General features: G+C 42.3%; 1 protein-coding gene across 1 annotated transcript in view; it reads left to right on the top strand.

Moving 5' to 3' along the window:
• LOC129711880 (DENN domain-containing protein 1A-like) overlaps positions 1–27698 on the top strand; it is a 472977-nt gene that overhangs the window by 380376 nt on the left and 64903 nt on the right. Inside the window, 5 exon segments of the mRNA XM_055659869.1 lie at positions 2625–2715; positions 7047–7087; positions 10884–10955; positions 13796–13852; positions 16603–16737. Coding sequence (XP_055515844.1) covers positions 2625–2715; positions 7047–7087; positions 10884–10955; positions 13796–13852; positions 16603–16737 — 396 coding nt within the window.

Below are 27698 nucleotides of genomic sequence, written 5' to 3' on the forward strand. Positions count from 1 at the left end.
ACGAAATGCAGTTCTCCCTGGAAGAGCGACATAGAATATGATTTCAATAAATAAATCTTTTTACATGTATACAGACATAGTGTTTTTCCTGTGGGAGGAGTGTCCGGGGGGGGGGGTGACTGGCAGTCACCGAGGTACATTGTTGAGTAGAGTGACAGCCGCAGGGAAGAAACTGTTCCTGGACCTGCTGGACCGGCAACGGAGAGACCTGTAGCGCCTCCCGGATGGTAGGAGGGTAAACAGTCCATGAATGAAGGCTGCCTCGGGGTTGTGCGTCTGTTGTTTGCTAATGGCAGTATGCAGCTCTTTCATTGCAAACTTGGCATTAGCATCAGGAGGGATATAGGCTGCAGTCACAACAGTGGAGAGGAACTCTCTGGGCAGATAGAACGGTCTGCATCTAACCAAGAGGAACTCAAGGTTAGCTGAGCAGTGACTCTCGATGATGGTGGAGTCCGTGCACCATGCTTTATTTACATAAATGCACAGACCCCCACCTCTGGTCTTACCGGAGTCTGTTGTCCTGTCCGCTCGGAGTAAATGACGCCCCGTTAGCTGGATGGCGCTATCAGGAACATCGATGTTGAGCCAAGTTTCCATGAAGATCAGGATGTTGCAGTCTTTGATCCGGTTGTGGGAGGTGATCCTTAGCCGGAGTTCGTCCATTTTGTTTGCCAGTGAGCGCACGTTTGGCGAGGAAAAGGCTAGGAATCGCTAGCCTGTGTGGGGCTAGCTCTAACCTGGCCTTTAACTCACCTCTGCTTCCCCGGCGGTGCTTTCGTACGCGTCGCCGTTTGTTGGTGCTTCCCGTCGGCCGAGCTGGCTTGGTGCGCGCTGGCGTTCTGCCGCTCCGTTGCTCCGCGTCTCCGTGGCTCCGGTGGTGTTCTCCAGCCCTGCGGCTCTGCTGGCGTTCTCCAGCCCTGCGGCTCTGCTGGCTTTCTCCAGCCCCACGGGTCGGGTGGCGATCTACAGCCCCGCGGCTCCGCTGGCGGTCTTCAGCCCCGCGGGTCGGGTGCTCCGTTGCTCTGACGAGCTCAGGAGGAAGACGGAGATCGCCCAGAAAGTTGTTGCAGCCGCAGGAACCGAAGTCCAGAAGTTCCTGTCGGCTGTACGAAATGGATACAAGACTGCTCCGAGTGAGCAGCCTTGAAACAGGTAGGGGAATTGTCGCTATATTTCCCATTCTTGAGAGACACGGGGCGTCGCGATGTGCCCGCGCCGCCGCCATTTGAAGGTGGTAAGAATTCTTCTGTCATCAGCTGTGGACGTCTTCCTTGGCCTGCCAGTCACTTTGCGATTGGTAAGCTCACCAGTGCTCTCCTTCTTCTTAATGATGTTCCAAACAGTTGATTTAGGCAAGCCTAAGGTTTGGCAGATGTATCCAACAGTTTTATTCTTGTTTCCCAATCTTATAATGGCTTCTTTGACTTTCATTTGCACAACTTTGGTCCTCATGTTGATAGACAGCAATAAAAGTTTCCAAATGTGATTCTAAACACTGGAGGGAAGACTAGGTGCTGAGAGCTCTCTTATACATGCATTAAGGAGGCAATTAAACACACCTGAGCATTTACAAACACCTGTAAAGTCATTTGTCCCAAACATTATGCTGCCCTGAAATGGGGGGGACTATGTATAAACACAGCTGTAATTTCTACATGGTGAAACCAAAATGTAAAAAAGTGGCCTTTATTTAAATCTGACAATGTGCACTTTAACCACATGTGATTTTTTTTTTCTATTACAAATCTCAAATTGTGGAGTACAGAGGCAAATAAATAAATGATGGGTCTTTGTCCCAAACATTATGGGGAGGGCACTGTATTTTACTGCTCAGTTATTTTGAATACCTAGCTATTTTCTGATACTTGAAGCCAGCAGAATGATGTCAATCTTTCCAGCAAGGAGGTTAATTTATAGTTTTCGGCATTCCTATGTGTAAACTGCATTTCATCGATGAAATGAGTAGCTATTTAGTTGAGGACCCTAAAAAAAAATAATCATCTGAGCAATACGACCAAAACCCTTTCACCCACGGGTATAAAATAATTAACTTCATATCGCCGATTCATGTAAAACAAATGAAGCAACTATTCCTGTTTTTGGAAAATGCTTTGTAACCTTATCCTTTGCTGCCACTTGCAGTAACATGACAATGGTCAAGTTCACAGCCATAATGTGAAAGGCCCCAGGAATTTGAAACAATTGAAAACCACCACCTGCAGTTTATATTCCGCTTGCAGCCTATGGCGCTCTGAGCAAGTGGATCTTTCCCGTTTGTGCCAGCTATCTATTATTTACAGTGTTGAGACTTCTGATGATATTAATAGCTGGGCATGGTGAATTAGAAGCTTTCATTCAGTGGGAAAAAAAAACCTTCTATTCCTAAATTGCAACGTTATTCAACCGTGCACGTAGTCTGCAAACAAGTATAACATTTGAAATGGTAGCGGATTCCTCACTTCTGTCGGAGTTACTGATTCTTTTAATTAGCTCGAGCTCATTAATTGTGTTTTGACAGCGCAAGAATTGTATTTCAAATACTGAGCTTCCTTTAGTGTCCTGCTTTGAGAATGTCACACGTTTGAACTGTTGTCTCCCATGTAAATGCTTTTGTTTTCCAGTTCATTGATGGTCGACTGGATCTGCTGAATTCTGGAGAAGGATTCAGTGATATTTTTGAGGAGGAGATAAACAATGGTGAATATGCAGGAGGTAAGGCTGAACTGAGCTCACTTCAGCTTCCCAAAGCTGGGATAGGCAATTTAGGGCTGAACACAAAGTGACGTTTGACAGCTCACAGTTCTTGATTCAACCAGAATGCATTAAAGTTTACTTGAAAAGAAGCAACTTATATTGTACACTTCTGAATGATGAGTCATTTGATTAACTTGCGTTTAGTTTAGAGAAACAGCATGGAAGCAGGCTCTTCGGTCCATCGAGTCCATGTGGACTATCGATCACTAGTTCTATGTAATCCCACTTTCTCATCTACTCCCTATACACCAGGGACAATTCACAGAGGCCAATTAACCTAAAAACCCACATGTCTTTGGGATGTGGGAGAACACTGGTGTACCCGGAGGAAACCCACATGGTCACAGGAAGATTGTGCAAACTCCACATAGACAGCACCCAAGGTCAGGATCAAACTTGGGTCTCTGGCACTGTAAGGCGGCAGCTCTTTCAGCTGTGCCAAACTGCTGCCCAGTTTAACATGGCCTCAACCTGCTTGATGATAATCTGTTGAATAATCGGTCTAGCTCAGCTTAGAATAGTTAGCATCATCATGGGCACATTAATTGAGATCCAAATTATATTTCTTAATGTGGATATTAAGGCTGTTCTTTGAATCATTCAAATAAAATGTGCTTATTGTAATACATGTATAGCGGTTAGAATAAGAAAGGTCTCGACCTGAAACGTCACCCATTCCTTCTCCTCAGAGATGCTGCCTGTCCCGCTGAGTTACTCCAGCTTGTTGTGTCTATCTTTAGCAGTTAGAATAAACAGATTTGTACTATCGCCATGAGTTTTAGTTGTTAGTGTTTTCAGCAAAGTTCTGAGAACATCCATTGATGGAATGTGCAACACTGATTTTGTTTCACACCCAAGAACACTTGGCCCTTCGAGCCTACCCCCTCAGTCAATAGGACCTTGGCTGATCTTCCCCAGGCCTCATCTCCCCCCCCCCCCCCTCCCCTATATTATAAAAAAGTCTATTTATGTTTATTATTGCCACATGCACTGAGGCTTTTGTTTACATGCTCCCCTATCATATCAGATAATACTATACATGAGTCCAGTCAAGCCAAACATAAGTACGACAGGCAGAGCAAAGCGAAAAATGCCAGAGGGGAGAATACGCTGCATTGTAGCGTAACAGTCCAAAGATAAAGTCCAATGTCCACGACAAGGTACTCTAAAAAAATTGGGATTGTTCCCTAGCTTATGGGAAAAAACGTTCAGAAGTTTGATAACAGAGGGGAAGAAGCTGCTCCTAAATCTGGCAATGCCCATTCAAGCTTCTCTATCTTCCGCTTGATGGGAGAGGGGACTGCCCAGGGTTGGAATGCCACTTGATTATGTTGGCTGCTTTCCTAAAGTACCTGTCCCACTTTCACGGCCTAATTCACGACCTCTGCCGAGTTTGCCCTTGACTCATACTCGCAGCATGGTCGTAGGAGGTCGTAGGTAGGTCGTAGCAGGCCGTGATGCTAGTCGCAGGTACTCGTGGCATCAAGTAGCTCGGGGCGTTTTTTCTAGCATGATGAAAAATGTCCACGAGTTAAAAAGGTTGTGAATTAGGTTGTGAAAGTGGGACAGGCCCTTAAGGCAGCCTGAAATGTAGATGGAGTCAATGGTGGGGAATCTGGGATATTCTCGTCTTTTTGAATGCCTCTAATGATCTAGATTCCATAACCCTATGGAGTAGAGAATTCAAGAGATTCCCCATCATATATATTTATTAGTTAGATCTGCAGCAATTAACAAGGTTTCATCGTTCTCTTTCAAGCCAGAACCAAATTTTAGCCTCTCATTGGCTCCAAAGTGTATGAGAAAGGATGAGACAGTGAGATAGTATAGAAGCAGTGTGAACAGGGGATCGATGGTCGGTGGGGACCCGGTGAACCCAAGGGCCCGTTTCCATGCTGTATCTTTCACTTAATCAAAATCATTCCATCAAATCATGCTGGGTACGCCGGTGACGTAAATTTCATCGCACCTTTTATGAGCATGGTGCCAATTATTTAAATGATACAACAGAAGAAGATCATATATCAAAAACGTAGGCACCAAACTAAGAAGAAAAAAAGACGGATCACTCTCGTCTTAACTGTGTTCTCGTTTTTTTTTAATCCTTTTTAATCCTCACTTTAATCTCTCCATCTGTGGTGTTACTGTCCTCAGCATTCACTTTCTCCCTTAGTGACACTCTTGCTGAATTTAATTACTACTGCTGAGTCCGAAGGTGTATTGCAATAAAGTGACCTGGAGACAGTGAAATCTCAGACTTTCGGCAAGCCCATGTTGGGTGCAAACTCTAGCTATCACAAGGCAAAGGCTTTAAGCGCACTAATGAGGAAGGATATCGTACAGGGAAAAAAAGATGATAGAAGGGGGGGGGGGGGGGAAATGACTGCATAAAGACAAAAGAAAAAAATTACAAAACGTCTGAGCATAGGTTCATATTAAGGTCGACAAAATTAAAATAACGGAGAAAAAGTGAGTCGAACAGAGCATTTTTAAAAGGCCAGAAATGAAAGCTTAATGTTCAAAGCACAGAATAAAGAATGAGGCAGCATGTAGCATGTGCAAGTGCAAAATTATGATCAAAATGCAAGAGATAAGATGCATATAATGATATTTTTTCCACATTTTAAAATTATAAATTCTATATGCTTTCATATGCATGAGTATTAAGATTGAATATGGGTATTCACTTTCAGAATTAGCTCTGTCAGAGTGGAATGTGAACATGGCATAAGCTTTATATGACAGTGAGGATACATTTAAAACGTTAAGCACAGTGCAGCAGGAGTTGGTTCTTGTCACAGAATGGAATATTTGTCTTGGGCATGAATATTATTCCATCATAATCTATCTGATTAAAAAAAAAATGATGAACACAAAAAAAAACTCTGAAGGCAAAAGAACTCTCTGATGATAATGTTTGTGAAAGATGCAAGTACGCGGTAGCATTGGGCCATTGATCTAATGATAATGAGTTCAAGTTCTGCTACGGCAGCTGGGGAATTTAAATTCAGTTAATGAAATGAGCATGGAATAAAAAGCGAGCATCAGTAATGATGACCATGAAACTACTGGATTGTCTTTAAAAAATCAGAGCATCTGCTTCATTTATATCTTTCAGGGCAAGGAAATTTGCCCTGTTTGGACTATAAGTGTCTCCAATGTAGTTGATTCCTAACCCCCCCCACCCCCCCCCCCCCCCCCCCTTGAAATGCCCTTCAAGCCACACGATTTTAAGGGGTAAATAAGGATAGACCATGAATCCCGACCTTGCGAGGTGACCAAATTTAAAAACTGATGGGTTTGCAGTCACGTCTAACAATGACGCTTACATGTGAGCGAGGCGCTGGTGCAAAGGAAAGGGGGAAAGAAACAAATAGGAATCGAAACAGGTTCAAGTGGACTGACATAATATTTTTCAATCTGTTTCTTTTTTTGTTCATCTCTCTTTCTATTATTTTTTATTCTTGTTATTTCCCTGTCTCTGTGTCTAAATCTGGATCTTCCCATCCACACTGTTAGAGTGCTTTCACAGAAGGAGCTAAGCGCTGCCTTCTCAAGGGCAATCAGTGATAACCACATAAACGCTGGAAATGCCCACATCCTGCGAAGGAAAGAGGTAGACAAATGTTGCTAACATAGCCATGTAAACAAGTAAATATAGGGGTATTACAATTAGTTTACATTGGATTAGTCGAGTAATATTCGCCAGGTTGCAGAAAGGTTCCCATTTCACATTAGTGCAATATCAAGTCAAGAGAGTTTATTGTCGTGTGTCCCAGATAAGACAATGAAATTCTTGCTTGCTGCAGCACAACAGAATATTGTAGGCATAAATACAGATCAGATCAGTGTGTCCATATACCATAATATAGGCAAAAGCTCACGAACAGTCAGAGAAAAGAATTTGACCATAAAAATAGGAGGAAAACAAAACAAAATGGGAAATGACCAGCAAAGATGACGAATGAAAGAATGTAAGAAAATGTGTGATGCAAATTGATAAAGTATATGAGCTTTATGATATCACTACCAGCCATGGATATGGATCAAATGCGGGCAAATAAGACTAGCTCAGAAGAGCATCTTGGGCGGAATGGGCACGTTGAACCGAAGGACTTGTTTCCATGTTACATAACCCTGTGACTCCTGCTTCATACATGGTTGACAAGTTGTATCCAACAGCCAATTAAATACATGTTGCATGGACTCTAGAATAGAATACATTTGACTTGAATGGTGCTGATAATGTAAGCTGATTGTCAAGTAAGACACCTGTCTGCTTTATATAGGAAGCAACAAATCCTATCATCAGTGGCTCTTCACAGTGAAGGTGAGTGGAATCTATTATTACCACTGGAATGATAATGTTCATAAAAGCCTGTTTAAATGGAAGAACTAATCCAAGTTGAAATAGTTTGCATGTCAATAAAATGTTTTGGTTTCTGTCTTATATGCATTCCTCAAATTGCTGAATGTGAATTATATTTCTTCACTTTGGTTATGGGATGGAGCAGTCTAGGATGCGATGTCATCTGGATACAGTGACCGTTTGGATAATTTGATTTTGTTGCGTAACATTGTCCTCGATTCTCCCAGGAGTGTTCCACAGATCTTCATTGTCTACTTTCTTGAGCTGGTTGCTGGAAAGTTCACATGCAGGTGGTTTAGTGGCATCAAGAGGAGACACCGCAGATGCTGGAATCTAGATCTGAGGGAATGGGCAGAAGATGTTGCGGGTCAGGATCAGGATCCTTCTTCGGACTGAGTCGAGTGGGCGGCAACTGATAGGTGGATATAGGTGAGGGAGGTTATTGACAGATGGGTAGAAATAGTTGCAAAGGATCGAAGTGATAAGGAAATGTAACACCAGTCCCTACACAGGCAGCACAGTGATGCAGCGGTAGAGTTGCTGACTTACAGCGCCACAAACCCTGTCAGAGAATGAAGTTTTGGATATGGGGGCTGATGGGATGAAAGATGAGGACCAAGGGAACTCTATTCTTATCATCTGTTCATTGCGTCCACACACACTGCCTGACCCACTGAGTTCCTCCAGCACGTTGTTTAGTGAATTACACCTATTGATGTTTCTCCCTTACCTGCTTAAAGGTACCTAGTCTCTGCTGAATGGCCTAGGTTTGGTTGAAGATTGGAGGAGGGGCAGCAGGGGTCAGGGAGAGTGTGGTGGTGGGTCGAGGTAGAGTGGAGTGAAAACATATACGGAAATCTTGTTACAACTGCACTGGACTTCATTGAGACCACATCTGGAGTCCAGTGTACAGCTGTGATCTCTTCATTTAAGAAGGAAGATACTTGCTTTGGAGACAGGGCTGCACGGTGGTGCAGCGGTAGGGTTGCTGCCTTACAGCACCTATAGTGCCAGAGACCTAGGTTCAATCCTGGCTGCGGGTGCTGTCTGCATGGAGTTTGAACGTTCTCCCTGTGACCATGTCGGTTTTCTCCAAGATTTTCTCCAAGATTTCCTCCCACACGTCCAAAGACATACAGGTTTGTAGTTATTTGGCTTGGTATAAATTCAAAATTGGCTCTAGTGTGTGTAGGATAGTGCTAATGTGCGGGGATTGTTGGTTGGTGTGGACTCTGTGGGCCAAAGGGCCTGTTTCCTCACTGTATCAATAAACATAAACTAAACTAGATGTCTGTTAGAATGGTTACAGGATACCTTTTGAGTTAAGGGCCTTTGGAATTTAGAAGTGATCCTGAGGAGGCTTAACAGGGCAAATGCTGAGATGAAGTTTACAATGGTAGAAGAATATTAAAAAAACCGAGGGCTACACTCGAGAGAAATGGTTACATATTTATTGCTGAGACGAGGAGTTTCTTTTCTCTGTGTCATTTGAATCGCTGGCATTCCCCCTTCACCCCTCACCCCAGAGAGCTGTGGATGCTGAGTCACAATGTTCAAGGCTGAGATGGTGAGATGCACCCACCGAGAGGGCCAAGGGTGGAGAGGAGCAGGCAGGAAAACAATCAATTCAGCCGTGATGTTGTTGAATGGTAGAAGGGCTCGAGGGACATAATGGCCGACTTCTTGCTCTTATTCCTTGTGATACCGCAATAGAACATGGCCCCCATGACATTGGGGAATTGCAGCATTCATCTTCCATTCTGTGGTCTTCAGCAACAACGTCAACATACCGATCCCTGTCTGTCATTGGGAAGTCATCTGGTTCCATTGCTTCCTGACTACGTTTTTGTGTTTACTTCCAATCTTTTTTCTTTTAAGATTTCACAATCTTGCGGCACGCTCAGCTGACTTTAGTAATAATGTCCTGTTGCCTCAAAACAAGACTTAATTAAAATACATTGACCCTGCTGAATTATGGAATAACACGGTCAGTGGTTCTGTTCATCAGAATGCAATGGGAAATGAATAAGTTCTTTATTTTCTCCAAAGCGCATTAACAAAAGGACTGGAATAGCACACATTGAGAGTGAAATAACAGATGTGAAGATATTTTGAGCTCTCAGCTCACGTGACACTAGTTGGGAAGCGCTGCTGCTGGTTTTGCATAGTGTTTAAATGAAGAAAACAATAGATAAAATAACGCATACAATTTCTGTCGTCTCTCCACTCAAAACTATCTGAAATTTCTCACGCACATTTGACAGTTGGGGAATTCCAACACTCAGCGAGCCAGGTGAGGGAGAAGTATTCGTAGCTTATTTTTAGTAACTGTCTGCAATCTGGACCTGCACAAAATATAACCATTTCATTCGGAAAGGCATCAGAGGTGGGCTATGTACTGGTTTGTCACGGCTTGTGGGCAGAGCTGCGTCTAGACTAACTGTACAAGCCAAATCGGGCCTTGACATTAGGCTCAAGGATGGTTTTGGTCAGCAAGATCGGTTAAGCGATTCTGAAAGGGAATATTTGAGTCAATGGGGAATGCAAGGCATGCATGCATGCGGTACGTCCCACTCAGCAAGATTCAGGGTCAGAGAATCTTAGAATGCATTTGGAAGCCATTCAAGCATATAACATCCATTGAAATTCCACCATAGCTTTAGGAAATCCTTCCAGATCCTAGAGAAATATTTCTCCAGATCTTTATCCCATAGTCAGTATTTTTTCTCCTTCTATTTCCTGAGCAATTCATCGGTGGACATAATGGGTCCTGCTATCCTGTCATGACTCCTCTGCCGACTGACATTCTCAGTTTGATTTTTGTATCATGTTTCACAGCTTCACGATGAAAGCGTTCAGGATTGTGTCACCCTTTGAGAGCATGAGTCAGACTTTAAGTTCAGCAAAGTTCTCATTTCTTTTCATCCTTTCTCCCTGTGTTACTGTTCTTTCCAGAAGTAAAAAGGGAAAAAATGCTGGAAACATTCAGCGGCTCAGGCATCACGTTAGAAGTAAAACTGCTCGCTTTTCTGGTTGACGCCACTTCATCAAACTATAATAATGTTCTGACAGAGAGACTTCTATCTGAAACGTTCCCTCTGTGTGTCTTCCCACAGATGTTGCCTGACCTAGAGTTATACAGCATCGGAAACAGGTCCTTCGGCCAAACTTGCCCACAAGACCAACATGTCCCATCTACACTAGTCCCACCTCTCTGCTTTTGTCCTATATCCCTCCAAACCTGTTCTATCCATGTACCTGTTTGTTCAATGTTGAAATAGTCGCTGCCTCAGCTACCTCCCCTGGCAACTCGTTCCTACACCCACCATGTTGAGCTGATGAGTGTTTCCAGCATATGCTGTTTATATTTAAGATTTCCTGCATCTGCAGTTTAAAAAAAAAAAATTTAAACTTTTCTATTTTTCTTCTGTAATAGTACTTAAGAAAATTGATATTTGCTCAGCTAAGTTCGTGATAAATTGTTTTTTTCCCAGTTTTTGAAAGTAGTGCAGTTTTGCAGCAACCAGGCAGCTGATTGTATGATGTTGCCTCTGGATGTGTATCGATTCGTCTTCGAATTTGTCACCAGATCAGATCCCAAGGTGTTGCTGGGAATTCACTGCTTTAAAGAAATGAAAGCTATGATTCTTGTCTGAAGTATTGTGAGAATATATTTGCTACATTCATGGTTTTGTGATGTTTTAGATATTTACTTCTGGCATGCAAATAAATAATAAAATCGCCAATCTATTCACAGAAAGGAAGTGGGGCCATCATCAATACAATGAAGACGAAGGCAAACCCGGCAATGAAGACTGTATACAAGTTTGTGAGTAAATGGTTAAGGTCTTTGTTTATGTTAATTTACTGATACTGGTTTATGAAAATCCTAGGAAAATATGGAGGCTGATATTCACTGAAAGGTATCGTCTCAGAGTATCTGTCTGCAGCATTTGCATAGCTAAGTATTACATTAAGTGGACATTACAAAATTCAACAGCAGTATCTTCAACGGTTAGCCATAGAGATATACAGCACGGAAACAGGCCCTTCAGCCAAACTCATCCATGCTAACCAAGATGCCCCACTAGTCCCATTTGGTCAATATCACCCTAAATCTTTCCTATCCATGTATCTGTCCAAATGTTTACTGAGTCACAAGTAAACTAACTATGACTTTTCCAGTTACAAGCTGAATCAGTTTGCAAAGGCTATGAGGTTCTCAAACCTCAGGGGTCTTTCTCCTCTTCCAAGGCTACGTGAATTATGCTCACCTTCCAAATCTATGAAAAGAGAAATGAGAATGAGCAAGAATTATTAACTCATGATATTTGAGGAGTATTTCTACTGGAGTAGCAAATGTCAAGAGGAGCTTTAATATAGTCATCAAAGGTGAGTGAGAAATACTTGTTTCTGCAGGTGAAAAACCAATGAATGAACCAATGCCACTTATTCCACCCCAATGTCAAACGTTCCACCCAATTCCATTCAAATGCCAATCAGCCCCCCCCCCCCCCCCCCCCCCCCCCTCCCATCTACCTCTAACTTGCCAGGCTTTTTCCGGCCCCCCTTCTCTTTTCCATCTTTCTCCCCCCCCCCCCCCCCCCCCCATTACGATCAGACTGAAGCAGGATCCCACCCCAAAGTGTATCTGTCCATTTTCTCCACAGATGCTGCCTGACCCACTAAGTTCCTCCAGCATTTGCTTTTTACTCAGTGATCAGAGATCGATCAAATTAAGCGGTTGGAGAAAGCCTAAGAAAATATGTTGTACCTCTGAAGTTGATGGAGTTCAGGCCATGGCATTGTTAAGAGAAAAAAGAATAGATAAATGTTTGAAGCAGAGAGTACAATGTCCTAACAAATAGTCCCAACAAACACAATGGACTGAACAGATTTCACTATCGTTCTGTGAAATTGGGTTGGTATCAGAATTGGTGTCTCGTGGGTGGCCATCTGGGGAAGATATAACAAGGATTCTTTCACGATTTCCCAGAGGAGCATTGCTGTTCCTACTGGGGCTGATAATCCAGGTGACCTGAGAAGCTGACAAAGGAGTGGTGCCAGTGGAAACAAGATGTAAAAGATCTCCAGGGAAAAGTACTGACCTTGTTTACAAACTCCTCTGCTGAATCTAGTTACGCTACTGCACCAAGTGATCCAGATTATTAGAGAATATAAAAAAAGGATGGCAGTGTCGGGAGTAATAAGCCCCTAGAAACCATTGTGTTTATCACTAGACAGTTGAGAATCATTATAAAAATATTATGATCACGACTGGTCATTTGCATTGTGAATTAGCTTCGGAACAGATTTTACATATTTCAATCTTCAATGTTTCCAGTTATACATTGACATATTTCCAGCCCATAACCTAAACCTTTGCATTGTAGTGCATTCTAAGGTTTAGAATTTTCTTTTGCAGAATATTTATTTCATGTTTACTTCTCCACCTTTAGTTTAGTTTAGAGATACAGCGGAAACAGGCCCTTTGATGACCTCGAAAAGATCATCCACACATTTATCTCCTCCCGCCTAGATTACTGCAACTCTCTTTACACTGGCATCAGCCAATCTTCCCTGTCCCGCCTGCAACTGGTCCAAAACGCCGCAGCGAGACTCCTGACGGGCACCCGAAAAAGGGACCACATCACCCCGATCCTGGCCTCTCTCCACTGGCTCCCTGTGCGGTTCCGTATACATTTCAAGACCCTCTTCGATGTCTACAAAGCCCTCAATGGGCTTGCCCCCTCCTTCATTAAAAGTCTTCTCACCCACCACTCCACCTCCAGGTCCCTCAGATCGGCCGACTTGGAGTTGCTGAATATCCCGCGGTCTAGGCATAAGCTTAGGGGCGACCGCGCCTTTGCGGTTGCAGCTCCTAGACTGTGGAACAGCATCCCCCTTCCCAGCAGAATTGCCCCCTCCATCGACTCCTTTAAGTCAAGACTAAAATCTTATCTATACTCCCAAGCCTTTCATGACGTCCACTGAGCGAGGGCTATATGTATATATGTATGTAGTTTGTTTGTTTATACTATTCTTATAACAAATGTAAAGCACTTTGGCCAACGAGAGTTGTTTTTTTAAATGTGCTATATAAATAAATGTGACGACTTGACTTTGGCCCACCAAGTCTGCGCTGACCAGCATTAGATACACTATCCTACGCATTAGGTACAATTTACAAATTCACCAAGCCAATTAACCTACAAACCTGTATGGTTTTTGAGTGTGGGAGGAAACTGGAGAAAATCCATGCAGGTCACGAGGAGAACCTACAATATCTGTACAGACAGCGCCCAGAGTCAGGATCGAACCTGGCTCTCTGTCAGTGTAGGGGGCTACTGTGCCACCCGATTCACTTTACTTTTGCAAGATATTTTGGACCAATTTAACAGAGACTGCATCAATAATGTAGACATTTTTCAACCGTGTCAAAATTTCAGCAGATTGTCTCATTTGTAATCAGTGCATAAGTTTCAACTAGTTATTAGCATTCAGAACTCCACAAGCCTATTTTACGAACATTTTGCTCCTTATAATTTCCGTTAATGGATTGTACCAAAGTAGCAGAAATAGAAATGGCTTAATAGGAAGGCTTGTTGCTTTTGAGGCAGCTGAAGTACAATGAGAGGTTTTAACTTGAATTCTCTTCTGCACTTCTAGGCAAAAGATCATGCAAAAATGGGAATAAAAGAGGTGAAAAATCGTTTGAAGCAAAAGGTATTTGATTTATTCTTGGTGCGGCATGAAGTACTCGGCCATTAAATGTATTATCTGATCAATGTGGAACTGTTTGAAGCATTGTTATGCCTACACTTGAAGATGCATTACCAGTGATGATGCTGAGTAGGCTTTTAGAAAAGTCTGGAGAGCTGACGAACCTCTCTTAACCCAGAAAGGTTGTATTGTTTCCTTCTGAGCCCAGCCTGATATTGCCAGAGATGGTTAAAGCACAAGTTAGGTATTGAGTGAAGCTTTTCCTTTAATATGCCTCCTTAACCTCAACCTCACTGGAGCATCACCGCACCACTATTCTCTCCATTTCTGTTTGTTCCGCCACTGAACCTCATGGCCAGTTTGAGTGATGGTGCCAATTAGAGGCCAATTAAAATTGCTTTGCATCCTTGTACACTGCTGCTCACTTGATGAGACGTGAAGACGAACCAAACTCATTTCACTCTGGGCCCTTTGTCCCGGCGGGCTTCTCTCAAACCCCAGATCACAAAGTGCAGAATGTTCGAACACAGACCCCAAAATGTTGACACTCAACTATGTAAGACCAACAGCAAGTCTAAAAAGGATGATGTTAAGCCAAATAACCAGTGGCTTTTCCAAAACAGATTTTACTTTTTTGAAAATTCTTAAACGAATGAAGGAAAATGGCAACAAAGGAATTGATAAGAGAATTCAAAATTGAGCAAAACTCAATGTGTTGGAGGAACACAGTGGATCAGGCAACATCACTGCTATGAAATGGACAGACGATGTTTCAGGTCGGGACCCTTCTTCAGATTGATTGGAATAGGGGAGAGAAATCTGGAAAAGAGAGGTAGGGGTGGGACAAAGTCTGGCAAGTGATAGCTGGATACAGATTGATAGATGAATTGATTGAATGAAAGAGGCTAGAGGTGAAGAGGAGACAGACAAAAGAGCGTCAGATAAAGAGAGGATGAGTGAAATATAAAGCTAGAGGGAGGAATGCGGGGGGAAGGTGGCAGTGGGAGGGGAAAGAGGGAGAATAAAAGAGGAATGAGTGTCTAGGGGATGGGAGATGAGTTCAAGATGGAGAGGAAAGGAGCAGGGTGACTGATGGTTGGGAATAGTGGGAGAAGTGGGTGCTCAGGGGGGGTGGAGATAACACAGTAAGGGGGAGTTTACCTGAAAACGGGGGGTTTAGTCTTCATGCCGTTGGGTTGTAAGATACCCAAGCGGAAGCCTTTGATCTGGCCAGATGACAACATTCTGCTCAGTGATGGAGATAAAGGAGAAATTAAAGGGCAGGATTCTTGAGTTGGAAGATTTGACAATTATTAGGCAGGAGTGTAGGATTTGAACACAAGCTTGCAAATGTCAAATGGAGGCTATTGGAGGAGGCATGAGGAGGAAGTGTGCGGGGGGGAGCGGTTGTCGGGAGATAATGACAGCATCAGAAATATTTGGAATTGAGGGATTATTTAATACAGAGAGGTAGTGACAAAATAGATCTATGCATGAATTAATTATTAATTTTGCCCAAATGTATTCTTTTACTTTAATTTCTCACAAAATTTACAAACTTAATCAACAGTTGCTTCCATAGCATAAACAACTTGGATTATTTTCTCTGGATCGCCAGAGGTTGAGGGGAGACCTGATAGAAGTATACAAAATTAGGAAAGGCCTAGTATTTTGTAAACAGTCAGAACCTTTTTTTCCCCAGGGTGGAAATGTCAAAGACTAGAGAGCACAGCTTTAAGGTGAGAGGGGCAAAGTTTAAAGGAGGTGTGCGGAACAAGTTTTTTAACACAAAGAGTGGTGGGTGCCTGGAACGTGCTGCTGGAGGTGACGGTAGAGGTAGATACGATAGTGGTGTTTAACAGACTTGTATTTAGGCACATGCATGTGCAGGGATAGAAGGATATGCATCATCTGCAAGTGGAGGAGATTAATTTATCTTGGCATCATGTTCGGCACAGACATTGTGGGCTGAAGGGCCTGTATTACAGGAGCAGCTCTGAACCTTTGAATCAAATGGAACTTTTAAATGCTGAGATTAAATCCTTGCCTAACCATAGAAGTTCAGACACATTTAATCAGTCTCGCCCATTTAAAGTGATCTGCTTGATTTAAAATTATGGGCAGTTTTGATGAAGCTCAGTTTTGAAAGCAAATACTATTCCATATATTTATGAGCATCTGCATCTGCAGTCTCTGGTGTCACTACAGCATCTGGAGTCGCAAGTGGCTCCATATATTTATTGAACACACTCACCATTCACAACGAAAATCTCCTTTGTCACACTCCCTTGACCCCGACAAGTACCCTAACGTCCAGGGCAGGTTTTCATCTGTTGTCCTGATGAAGACGAGGTGGCAAGTGCACCTACGTTTTTGCTCTACCTTTCCTGACCCACAATGGGCCACAATCTATAATGCCTCCCGTGCAACAGTGATACCTACAACTTACTTTATTTTCAGTGAACCTTGGGTCTGATCATGCTCTGCACTGCGACCACCTCACTGTTTCTGGAATGCACTGAGAGAAGTAACTCTTTGATGAATGAATTGTTTTTCTCGACTTCACTCTCACAGTTCTACAGTGTTGTGTTGTTTGCCATAGCAAAGGAAATGTCACTCATTGATTTATTGGTTTGTAATTTTAGCTTGTTTTTCTAGCATCGTACCACGTAGACAGTCGTTCCCTGCAGTGCTCCCTCCTTGCCCTGTGTCACCTACCCACACAAATCACTTTTTTTTTACCTACCTCGCAGGAGATGGCAGAAAATGGCTACTCGGTGGCTGGAGACAGTGTCCCGCACAAAGGTATCGCGGCGTCCCCTCTGTCTGAGAAGAAGGAAGGGAGGCAACGGGATGACCGGCGCCCTATAACCATGCACTTTGGCCAGGTATGTGGCGAAATGCTTAGTTCTGTGTGCTAAACTAATCTTACTTGGGGGACTGGTGTATCCAGAAAGTTGGGCTTCCTATTTATTGTGTGATGCTTTTGTGTTTTGTTGTTGGAGACTAATTGCCCAGAAGTTAAGTCATTCCGTTAATGATGTTTCTCTCACATTTTCTTCATCGCCGAGTCCCCGTTGCTTTTCTTTAGGAATCGTAACAGCGGTTTTGTTTGTAACCCAGGCTCTCGCCACCTTGTTGAATTATGAATCGGTTGTAATGTAATGTAATGTAATGGGTTTGGGGCATTATCTGACCTTGCTATTTAAATATTGAAGCCGATATTTTTGGGGACAGGCTGTTTGGTGAAATCTTTAAAGATCACATCTTCAAATGGCCACTCTAAAAACCCAGTTAACAACTGGTGGGATTGCATGGAAAATCATGTTAGAAACCCTAGCTACGATCACGAGCATTGTAATTGATGTTGGCTGTTATGGCAGGAATAACGTCATAAATAGAATTGGCAGGTATACATATCTGCCTCACTGGCAGGAATAGTCTATTGATCATTGTGAATCAGGAAAGGTTTGTCTTTAAGCGTGGCAAAGATATTCCCAGTTTAGGTCCCAGTACCACGTTCCAGATTTTGAAAGAATATTTTTTATATTCTTTCATATTTTTCTCACCACGTTGAAGAAGGGCCTTTGGCCCATCAAGTCTTTTCATCAAGGATTTTGTAGCAATCCCATTTCTCCACTTATTTCCCTGTCACCTGCACACACTCTTGCATCTCCAATAACTTCTCCTGATTCTCAGACAACACATCCATGCTAAGGGAAATTTACAGCAGCCAATTTAACTACCAACCAACATACCTTTGGGGCCCAAGAAACAAAGTGTTGGAGTAACTCAGTGGGCCAGGTAGCATCTGTGGAGGGAATGGACAAATGATATATCGGGTCAGCATATCAGTTTGAAGAAGGGTCCTGATCCCAAACATCATCTGTCCATTCACACCACATAAACTGCCTAACCTGCTGAGTTCCTTCAGCATATTTGCTTTTGCTCATTTCCGCCATCCAGGACCTCTTGTGTCTCCATTTTACTGCTCCACTGCGAAATCTCCTCCAAATATGCCTGCTTTGATATAGGTTCTCCACTTCTCTCTAATGAGAATTTCATGTACCCCTTTCACACTGCACCTTCCCTATGAATCCTACTGCTGTCCTGCTCTTCGCCCATGTTCTGACCAACACTCACCACTAGAGGTACATGTCTTTCCTCAACACCCACCATTGGTCTGAGGAAGGATCCCAACCCGTAAGGCTATCTGTCCATTCCCTTCACAGATGCTGCCTGGCCTGCTGAGTTTCTCCAACGCTTTGAGTTTTGCTCAGCATGTCCTTGGGATGTTGGAGGAAGCTGTCTCACTGAGGGGAAATGGAGGGGGGTTGCTAGAGAACACAAGCCATTCACAGACAGCGTCAGAGGCCAAACTCCAACACCAGTCACTGAAGCTGGCAGACAGCAGCACTCTGCTGCACCAATTGTTGGAGGTCTCTGGTTGTCTATGCAACTATCACCACATTTGTGGACTTCTAACAGGTTGCTAACAAAATCTTTTGTGAAGAAAGATATCACATGCAGCAGCAATATATATTAGTCCACAGGTTGTGGGCATTGCTGGCTGTGCCAGTATTTATTGTCCATCTCTAATTATTCCTGAACTGGGCAGGAAAACTGAACATGGATCTAAACAACATTTATGAACCAAATTGGTTTTAATAACCAGCCGGTAGTTAAATGTTTTATTCCAGATTTTCTAATTACCGTATTTCCTGGCAGAGAAGTCACTATTTTTTACCTGAAAATAACGCCAGAAAATTTATCTGCATCTTGGAGGACCAAGGTTAGATTGATAGCCAAGAAAGATAGACTTGGCTATCCCTCAGTACAGCGGCTGTTGGGCACAGGCGCAACCGGTGGAGCTAGTGGTTGGCGGGTAGCTACTGGACAAAAGGCTGGCTGCTCCGTCCCGGGTTCTCTCTCTCTCTCTCTCTCTCTCCCTCTCCCCCGTTATGTGATCTCCCTGAGCCAGGAAGTCCCCGTCCCTCAGACATGAACCACACAGCGCATTGTGGGGCAGGCGAAGATGGAGGCTCCCAGGTCTTCATTGCCTCCTTGAAGGTGTTTCACATCTTCCTTCCTACTGACTAAAGTATACCCTTGATCCTGTCCCGCCAGCCTTTTTTCAAAATTTAGCAACTCAAAATTGTGGCGTGTCTTCGACGCAGGTGCGTCTTCATTGCCGGGAAATACGGGTAGTTTAATTTAAATTCCTCGGCTTTGATCGGACATTTTGAACTGGCTTCCATACTTAACTGCTAAACTATTGTAGCCTTGTACAGGTAATGGAGGGAATTGATGTTATGCTGGTGAGTGAGTGTTGTTCGTGTGAATGACTTGGCTTGAATGCAGTTGAGCCTATGTATCGGCGTTACTTGTGTGCGGGCAAGTGGGGACCGTTGCAGGTCACTTCTGACTTGTGAACTGTAGATTATAAATGGTCGGAGCGGAATTAGGCCATTCGGTCCAAAGCAGGGAAGAAGATTGACCTTTTCTGCCTTCCATCACAGTGAGGAAAGTGGGGGAGTCGCTGTGGTGGATGTTCATGTTAAATTGAAACATGTATCTGAGTGTCGTGCACTTTATTGGTATGACTGGATGGCAATGTGAATTTCACTGTATCTTAATTGGTACATGTGACAATAAACACACCTTAAACCTTGAAGTCTACTCCGCCATTCATGGCAGATCTATCTATCCCTCCTAACGCTTCTTAAGATGGTGGAAAGTCAAAGGGTACCCAGCCTTGAACCCACGGGTTACACGCCAGCCGTGTATCTCGTCCAGCAGGTTTCTGCTCTGTGGTGGCCCAGAGGATGCTGCTGGCAGAACAAGCAGTTGATGCCGTTGACTTTCAAAGGAAGATGACTGAGTATTCTCCTGTTTGAGACAATAATTACCTGACACCTGCAAGATGCAAATGTTATTTGCCAGGTCTAGTTATGTGGGCACTGACTAGTTCATTATCTGAGAATTATGCAACTGTATGTAAAAAAATCCATACAACGCCTGTATTCATACTTGAGCAGTAATTTTCTTTTTACTTATTTAAAAATGGTGCATCACTTTATACGGTGGGAAAAAAAAAGCTGAAGAGCGGGCGGTGGCTGACAAAGTTCTCCGAGGACTGTAGGCAAAATGTGTTGGGTTTGAAAGCTAGAGTGCTGCAGGTTGAACAGGGACTTCATTCACTCCACATAAAAATAGCTCTCGCAGCAGGAATGTGAAGATTGGTGTGACCTATTATCCAGAAGGAGTTCTAATTGTTGGGGGGAGTGTGGAAAGACAGCGGAGCTTCACGGCCTGAAGTAGATGGTTTAATTTATCTGGGGCAGGCGATTGAAGGCAGCGTCAACAACTATCATTTTAGCCAAGCCATTAACATCGTTTCTCATTATCGGCAGTAGATGCATCATGTCCAGTATTTTCGCCTTTTATACCAGACTTCCGATGTTTGCATGTTTTTGCTTTCAAAGTATTGCGCATTGTTAGTTCCCAGCCAAGCTGTAATGTGGGGTGCTACAGGGTTAACAGTGAATGGATGGTTGTTGCACCACACTGGAGGAAACTTTCACTCAGCAATGTGATGATGATTTCATCTCCTAACATGGGAACTCTTTGGCTGCCGTCAAACTTGTAGGCTGCAGTGTATTAAATATTTAACATTGCATTACATTTAACATTGAATTCCCCAATTTTAACCTCCTTCCACTTGCACCCCTGTGGCTTTAATTTTACACCTCTTCTATCCTTTTGCCTCCTTTTCATCTCCGGCCTTTGTCCACCCATGCTTTGTCCTACCCCCACTTCCCTTTTCCAGCTTTCTCCCCTCACCTCTCCCACTACAATGTCTAAAGAAGAATCCTGACCCGAATCACATCTGCCTCGTCTCTCCAAAGATGCTGCCTGAACCACTGATTTCCTCCAGCACTTGGTATTTTGCTATAGATTTAACATATATGCGATTCAGAGCCATTTATTATATAATTGTGAGAAATGAGAAGTATCATTTAGTTTCATAATAGATTTGTTTTACAAGGTATTTTCAATGAAGTGTGCAGCTCCAACTACTTCTTTTTGTCCTTCTCCATTCCTCTTACGTGGATGCTTGTTAAAATGCTTGAGACATAATGTAATATCAAAGCACAGGAGACTCTCAAATCAGTTTTAATCAATTTACTCAACATTATAAATTTGCTAATAAAGACAAATGGAAATTGATTAAAAGCAACAAAATGTGAATCATGCAAAGTGAAATAATGTCGAACGTTGTTTTGTGCAGCGTGTAGAGAATGTGTTAGAAATATCATAAATTGCTGTAATCAATTGGATGATAATTACGGTATTTCTCATATCTTCCAACATTTCAGTTCTGTGCACTTTCTGTGCAATAGCCTCTCCCCTAAATGAAGAATTCCTGCTACGTTCACACACTGTTTAATGCACCTCAGTCTACAAAGAATTGACCTAATTCATTCAGGTTTCGTACCCTATAATAAGACATGAAAAATAAAAACGGACTAACTTGTCTTGAAGCAGAATCAGATGGATGGTGTTCATAAGATCATAAGTGATAGTAGAAACAGGCCATTCAGCCCATCAAGTCTACTCCACCATTCAATCACGGCAGATCGATATATCTCTCTCTCCAAAACCCTATTGTCCTGCCTTCTCCCCAGAACCTCTGACACCCGTACTAATCAAAAATCTATCTATCTGTTACAAGGGAACAGGTTCAAGGATCTGCCTTGTAGAACAGAAAAAGGCTCACTTGTCTGATTAGTTACAAATCAGTTTTATTGGCAAGAGAGAACAAAAACAATACTTGCCTTGGTATGTGCAGGGTCCGTTTTACACCCACACACTTCTCTCTTTCTCTGTGCCTCCGTCCGCTGGCGCTGACCTTGACTCGGTCCTTCGGTGAACCCCTCTCGTACATGAACCAACTTCTGGCTTACTGGCACTTGCCTTTGTACAGGTAAGAAATCAGCTGTTGAAATGACCGCCAGTAAGTCCTGGCCTATTGCATTGCTCCCAAATTCAAACTGTAACCAATGGCAGGGGACTGCATCCCGAGGGAGCCACCGCCCCCCCCCCCCCCCAGGAACAAAGCGCTATCAGCCGCAGACTGGCGCGTAAAGTAATACGCAGCACTACAGACCTGGCACATAAAGGTAATACACACAGCGCTGCCAGTTTGGTGCGCAAAGGTTTAAATAGAGCGCTGTCGGCTTAGCACGTGGGAATTTAAACAAAGAGCAGTTGGCTGCAGCATTATGGGTTCTAAATATAGTGCTGCCAGCTGCAATGCTATGGGCTTTAAACATAGCGCTATGGGTCGCAGACTGTTTGGACAAAATTCTTGTATAACGCTTTCTCTGCCTTAAATATATCCACAGACTTTGCCTTCACAGCCTTCTGTGGCAAATTATTCCACAGATTCACCACCATCTGACTAAAGAAATTCCTCCTCATCTCCTTCCTAAAAGAACGTCCTTTAATTCTGAGGCTATGACTTCTAATCCTAGACTCTCCCATTGGTAGAAATATCCTCTCCACATCGACTCTATCCAAGCCTTTCACTATTCTGTACGTTTCAGTGAGGTCCCCCCTCCAGCGACTATGGGCCCAGTACCGTCAAACGCTTAACAGCCAGTGTTATGCCTTGGCTACTCAGGTTACTGTGCAAGCTATTTATTAGAACCTATTATACATGCAGATATAGGCCCTTCAATCTGCACTAAAGAAATGTTTAATAGCTCTTTCTAGTGGCTATTGTATGTCATTTCCTATCAGTGGGCCACTAAAATCTTGAAGTCCTTCTTTACAGAACTGCCTGTGTATTAGTTTATCTTATTGGAAGTTTAGAATCACAAATTCACTAGTCCAGCATTCATTCACTGTCCTCTACTAGAATCAACAGCTTTTCTACTACACATTTTGCATTTCTGAACATTATTTACAGCATTCAGCAGCAAAGCATGAGAGCAAATATTTGAATAGTAAAGAAGGCATGTGGTACGCTTGCCTTCATCGGTCGGGGCAATGAGGATAAAAGTAAATAAGTCATGTTAGAGCTCTTCATTAGGCCGCATTTGGAGTATTATGTGCAATGCAGGTCATCACATTGCAGGCAGGGGTGAGGGGACAGAAGAGGTTCCCCTGGATGTTGCTTGTATTGGAGAGTATTAGCTCAAAGGAGAAGTCGGACAAACTTGGATTGTTTTCTCTGGAACAAGGGGAGACTTGATAGAAGTATATAAAATTATGAGAGGCATAAATAGAGTAGACAGTCGGAACTTGCTTTCCCAGTGGAAAAGGTGAAGACTAGAGGACATAGCTTTAAGGTGAGAGGGTCAAAGTTTAAAGGAGATGTGCACTGGGTGGTGAACCTGGAATGCACTATCGGGGATGGTGGTAGAGGAAGATATGATAGTGACAATGAGGCTTTTAGCTGGGCACATAGATATCCTGGGATGGAGAGATATGGATCATGTGTGAGCAGAGAAGATGACTTTATCTTGGCATCATTTTCAACATGGATGTTGTGGGCCGAAGGCTCTGTTCCTTTATTATATTATGTTATGTTCTCTCCTACCCAATGGAAGTGATTTAATTTGAAAGATTGCTTAAATCCAGGCAGTTTAAATTCCAGAGCTTGTCGATATAATGTTTGCCAAAATAAGATAAGCTGTTTGATAAAGCGGAATCCTGAAACTAATAAATTTACTGTGGTAGAATATCAAGATTTGCTTGTTAGCATAATCAAAGCTGCAATATAAAGAGCTTACAAAAGTCACTTGGAATAAGAGGTGGTAACAGCTGCTGATGTAACCATGACAAGTTAGGATCAAGGGTTGAATCTGCTGGTACTTGGGGGACCAACGGAAAATGTAATTACTGTAGCCAAAGTTTAACATGAAATCATTTTACACAAAAAAACCTGAGTGCAACAAAATTCAGAAACGGTTTTCAAAATTCATGGTATTCCAATAGGGTTCAATATTTTAGTTTCAACGTTATTTTTCACAATTATTTTGATGTTGCAATGCAAAATTCATTATTTTGCCAAGCTTTGCATCCACTGTAATTTATTTGGTACCTCAAACTTGGTTTGCTTGTGCATGAAGATCCCTCATTAATTGCTTACCATTAATCTATTGTGACTAATGCAACTGTAAGTGTCCCTGGTCGGTGGAGAGAGAGTATCATCTTATATTAAAAGATCTCCAGTATATTTTAAAAAAAAGTACAGTTAAGGGAAGAATGCAAGCCTTTTTAAAATTTAAATTATGCAATTCTGCTGAGTTATTATTTACTTATCATATATCTCGATTAGTGGCATGGATACAAATTGTGCATCATTTGCCTTTGATTGCAACTGGATCCGGCCCAGCAGATGTGCCTGCCTAACTCTCGGCATTTCTAGCATTAGTTTATTAATTGTGTCCCGCAGTGGACTGCAGTTCTCCTTGTGTGCATTTATTTGTGAGCCAGGCTCAGGACAGAAAATGAGACCTGGGTTGTTAAAGCTGTGTAATATACAGCGATACCTCACACAGTCGGACAGATGAATGCACTTCAGTCGATGAAGCTTCCCAAAAAACTGAAGACTCCCCCAAAACTAAAGATTTCCCCCCCCCCCCGCCCAAAAAAATAGCTTGTCTTATCATGATGCGTTTTTTAAAATTATTTGGTCGGCACTTATTCACATTTTTCTTTGATATTTAATTTGAAGGCAGCAGGAAATATAGAATGTAGTACTCGTATGAAAGTGAAGAAGTAGAAGTCAAATTGTATTAAAAATGATATGGCTTTATACCTTCAAGTTTGTTGAAGCCTATACATGTGTTTGTGTTTCTGAAATGTGTAACTTTATAAAATGCAAATCAGATTCTATAAGTGGCAGCAAATATACAAGGAGAAAAATCTGACCACAAAATATTTTCTCAATACACAGTTGCTTAGTTTATTAGAAGCTGAAGACAGTAGTTATAATATTTTAAAGCTTTTCTATGCAGATGATGAGACAAGCTGTTTTTCATCATTTGTCAACTGCTTAACACATCTGCCAATGTTATCCTGGTGTGCACAGCCAAGACGGAATTTTAAAAATGCATGCATGTGGATTAGGGTCAAGCCCTGTGTTTTTCTAATACAGTAGGTTCGCTGATACAACTGCAGAAGTAGATCTAACCAACAGCGGTGAGATGCCTTAATTGAGACATGCTGTCAAAGTGACAAACACATTTGCATATAGTCTATTTATTTTTGCTGTAACGGCCTGCAGTTTGCTGTTGGTTGAACATTCTTAATCAGCCTTCTCTAGCGAGCCTGCTGAAAGCTGTCCTCTATACTGTGCTCTTCTACACTGCCTGACAGTTTGTCTAAATAGGGAAGGGACAGAAAGCTGATTTTTTTTTTTTTGCTATTGCTTTTGCCATTTTTGCATTCAATCAGTGGGCACATTTATTACTCAAATGCCAGTGGACTTGTTTGCTTGCATAGAGTCCGTGAAGAGAAAAAGCATCTACACAGACAACCAAACACTCTTCAAAGTGCTTTCCTTTCTGCACATCTGTCATGTCCTGTGATGTAAATATCAATATTCCTTGAAAATGACTTTGCTGTTCAAAAAGAGACAAGATTCAAGAAAGAAAATCAGGAAACCGGTGTTTTGCACTCTTGACATTTGCCTCTGTACAAATAACCATGAAGATTTTTTTAATGCATTATCCAGTTATCTTGAAATATTCATAATATACCTACTCCAATTTTGGAGTGATAATTGTGTTTAATAATATTTCACAAACTGCTACTTGGCTCCAATAATTGCATTGTCTGAAATTCAGAAATTTATCAGATGACTTTAGTAATTCTGTAAATTCCTTACCCAAGCACAAAATGATTCCAATTATCTTTTGTCTTTCATTCTTTGTCTATTGGTCAATCCCCAGCTGAATTTCGCCTGGAAATTTTAGAAGTTGAGATAATATTACTGACCTCATTACAAACATAGGTGATTTTACAACTGCTATTTCAAAACAATAGTAGAGCTCATAGAGGATATTCATTCTGCAATGACAAAATCAAAGTATAGGAACAACTGGATATAATCTCCCTTAAGTGCTGTTCTGTCGCCTTGTAAAGTTGACCCACCTCAATGTTAATTATATAAGCTTTGCCCTTTTAATTAAGTTAATATGGAAGGATGTTAATTTGGACAGCTTTAACACTATTATCACTGTGCTAACCAACCACCAACATATTAATATACAAAATGAGGCCTTTTGTCCCTTTGAATCTATGCACGCTTTGAAACCAGGCTATTCCCTGTCATTTTATTTCCATGTACCTCTGCAATCTGTTTGCTTTCTGAGACCAAGTCACTTTCCATTTAGATTCCTTTGCCACATTTATATTGTGGGGCAATTTACAATCCCAGTTAATCTACCAACATGTTTTCGGGGTTGCGGGAGGAAACCAAAGAACCCAGAAGTAACCCACACTGTTAATCGGAGAATGTCCACCCAGATAGAGCCTGAGGTTCGAATAGAACTGGTGACTCTCGAGCGGTTAGTGCTCGATCGCCATGCTGCTCTTCCTTGATCCCATTGCTCCTGGCGTGGAAAAAAAACACATTCTTGTGCTGTGCAGGAAACTGAAGTAATGCTGAGAGCTGAAGGAGCTCTGATCTTGAGTTTTACACGTGTTTGATTTTTGCGCTTTTGAAATAATGTACCTGTTCCATTGCTCGATTTGCGTGCTCATATTTTTGGAATAACGCACTCAAAAATTTACAATTGAATGTTTAGTAACATTTATATTTAACTTGGGCGTTTTTCAATTACAAGCTGCTTTTCAAGCACGCAACCCCCGCGTCAAAATTGAGATGCCTGTATTGCTATGAGTACAGATACTAGTTTATTTTAGGTCTTAGTTAGAATTAGTTAAACAGTATAGATCTGCACCACAGCTTCAATCTGCTGGGCCTTGGGTGCTGCTGGACCCAGAATGTCGGGCAAGAGCTTCAACCTCCAGTTGTTACACCAGTGCAGTTGAGTTGGCAAGGGACTGGTAGCTCAATCAACTCCTTTTTCCTATTAAATTATGATACATTATTTGCTCCCATCCAGCATAATGCTCATTTGAAGATGCTCAGCCCCTTAGAAATTCCAGTCTGTTTGTTCACCTGCATCACATTTATGTGCATTGCTCCCACCTCATCCAACAAACATTCCTTAAGACCGTCATGAAGAATCGCTCTTAGATCTTCATCACACAAATTGCCACGTTGGTCTCTCATACACACAACTTTGAGTTACGCTCTGTGATTTTACTTACCACTATATTTTCAGATCTTCTCTTTACCTTTTCACTTTTTTTCCTCCTTCACCTTTTCTCTATCCTTCTTCTTGGATTAAGTACTTAGATTCTGCCAAGGGCTTTCCTTTTAAAAAAAAACGTAATTCCCCCATGACAATGAGGGAACAGTGGATGTGATTGTTACATTTTCTTCACATGTGGACCTCACTATTTTCTTCTTGAATGTCACTCACCGCCTTAATGGAAATTTACCATCAAATTACTACTTCCATTCTGCCTTGGTTTGATTATATTTCCATGTCAGCACTGTGCCTTATCCAAGATGAGTCTTTACTCCTGTTCTCTACCTGTTTTTTTCCCCATCCCTGTACTATACGACTGATACCTCTGAAGAAGGGTCTCAACCTGAAACATCACCCATTCCTTCTCTCCAGAGATGCTGCCTGTCTCGCTGAGTTACTCTAGCTTTTTGTGTCTATCTGTGATACCTCTTACACTTCCCCATCTTAATTCC

The sequence above is a fragment of the Leucoraja erinacea genome, chromosome 31 (genome assembly GCF_028641065.1).
Source record: "Leucoraja erinacea ecotype New England chromosome 31, Leri_hhj_1, whole genome shotgun sequence".
Lineage (NCBI taxonomy): Eukaryota > Metazoa > Chordata > Chondrichthyes > Rajiformes > Rajidae > Leucoraja > Leucoraja erinaceus.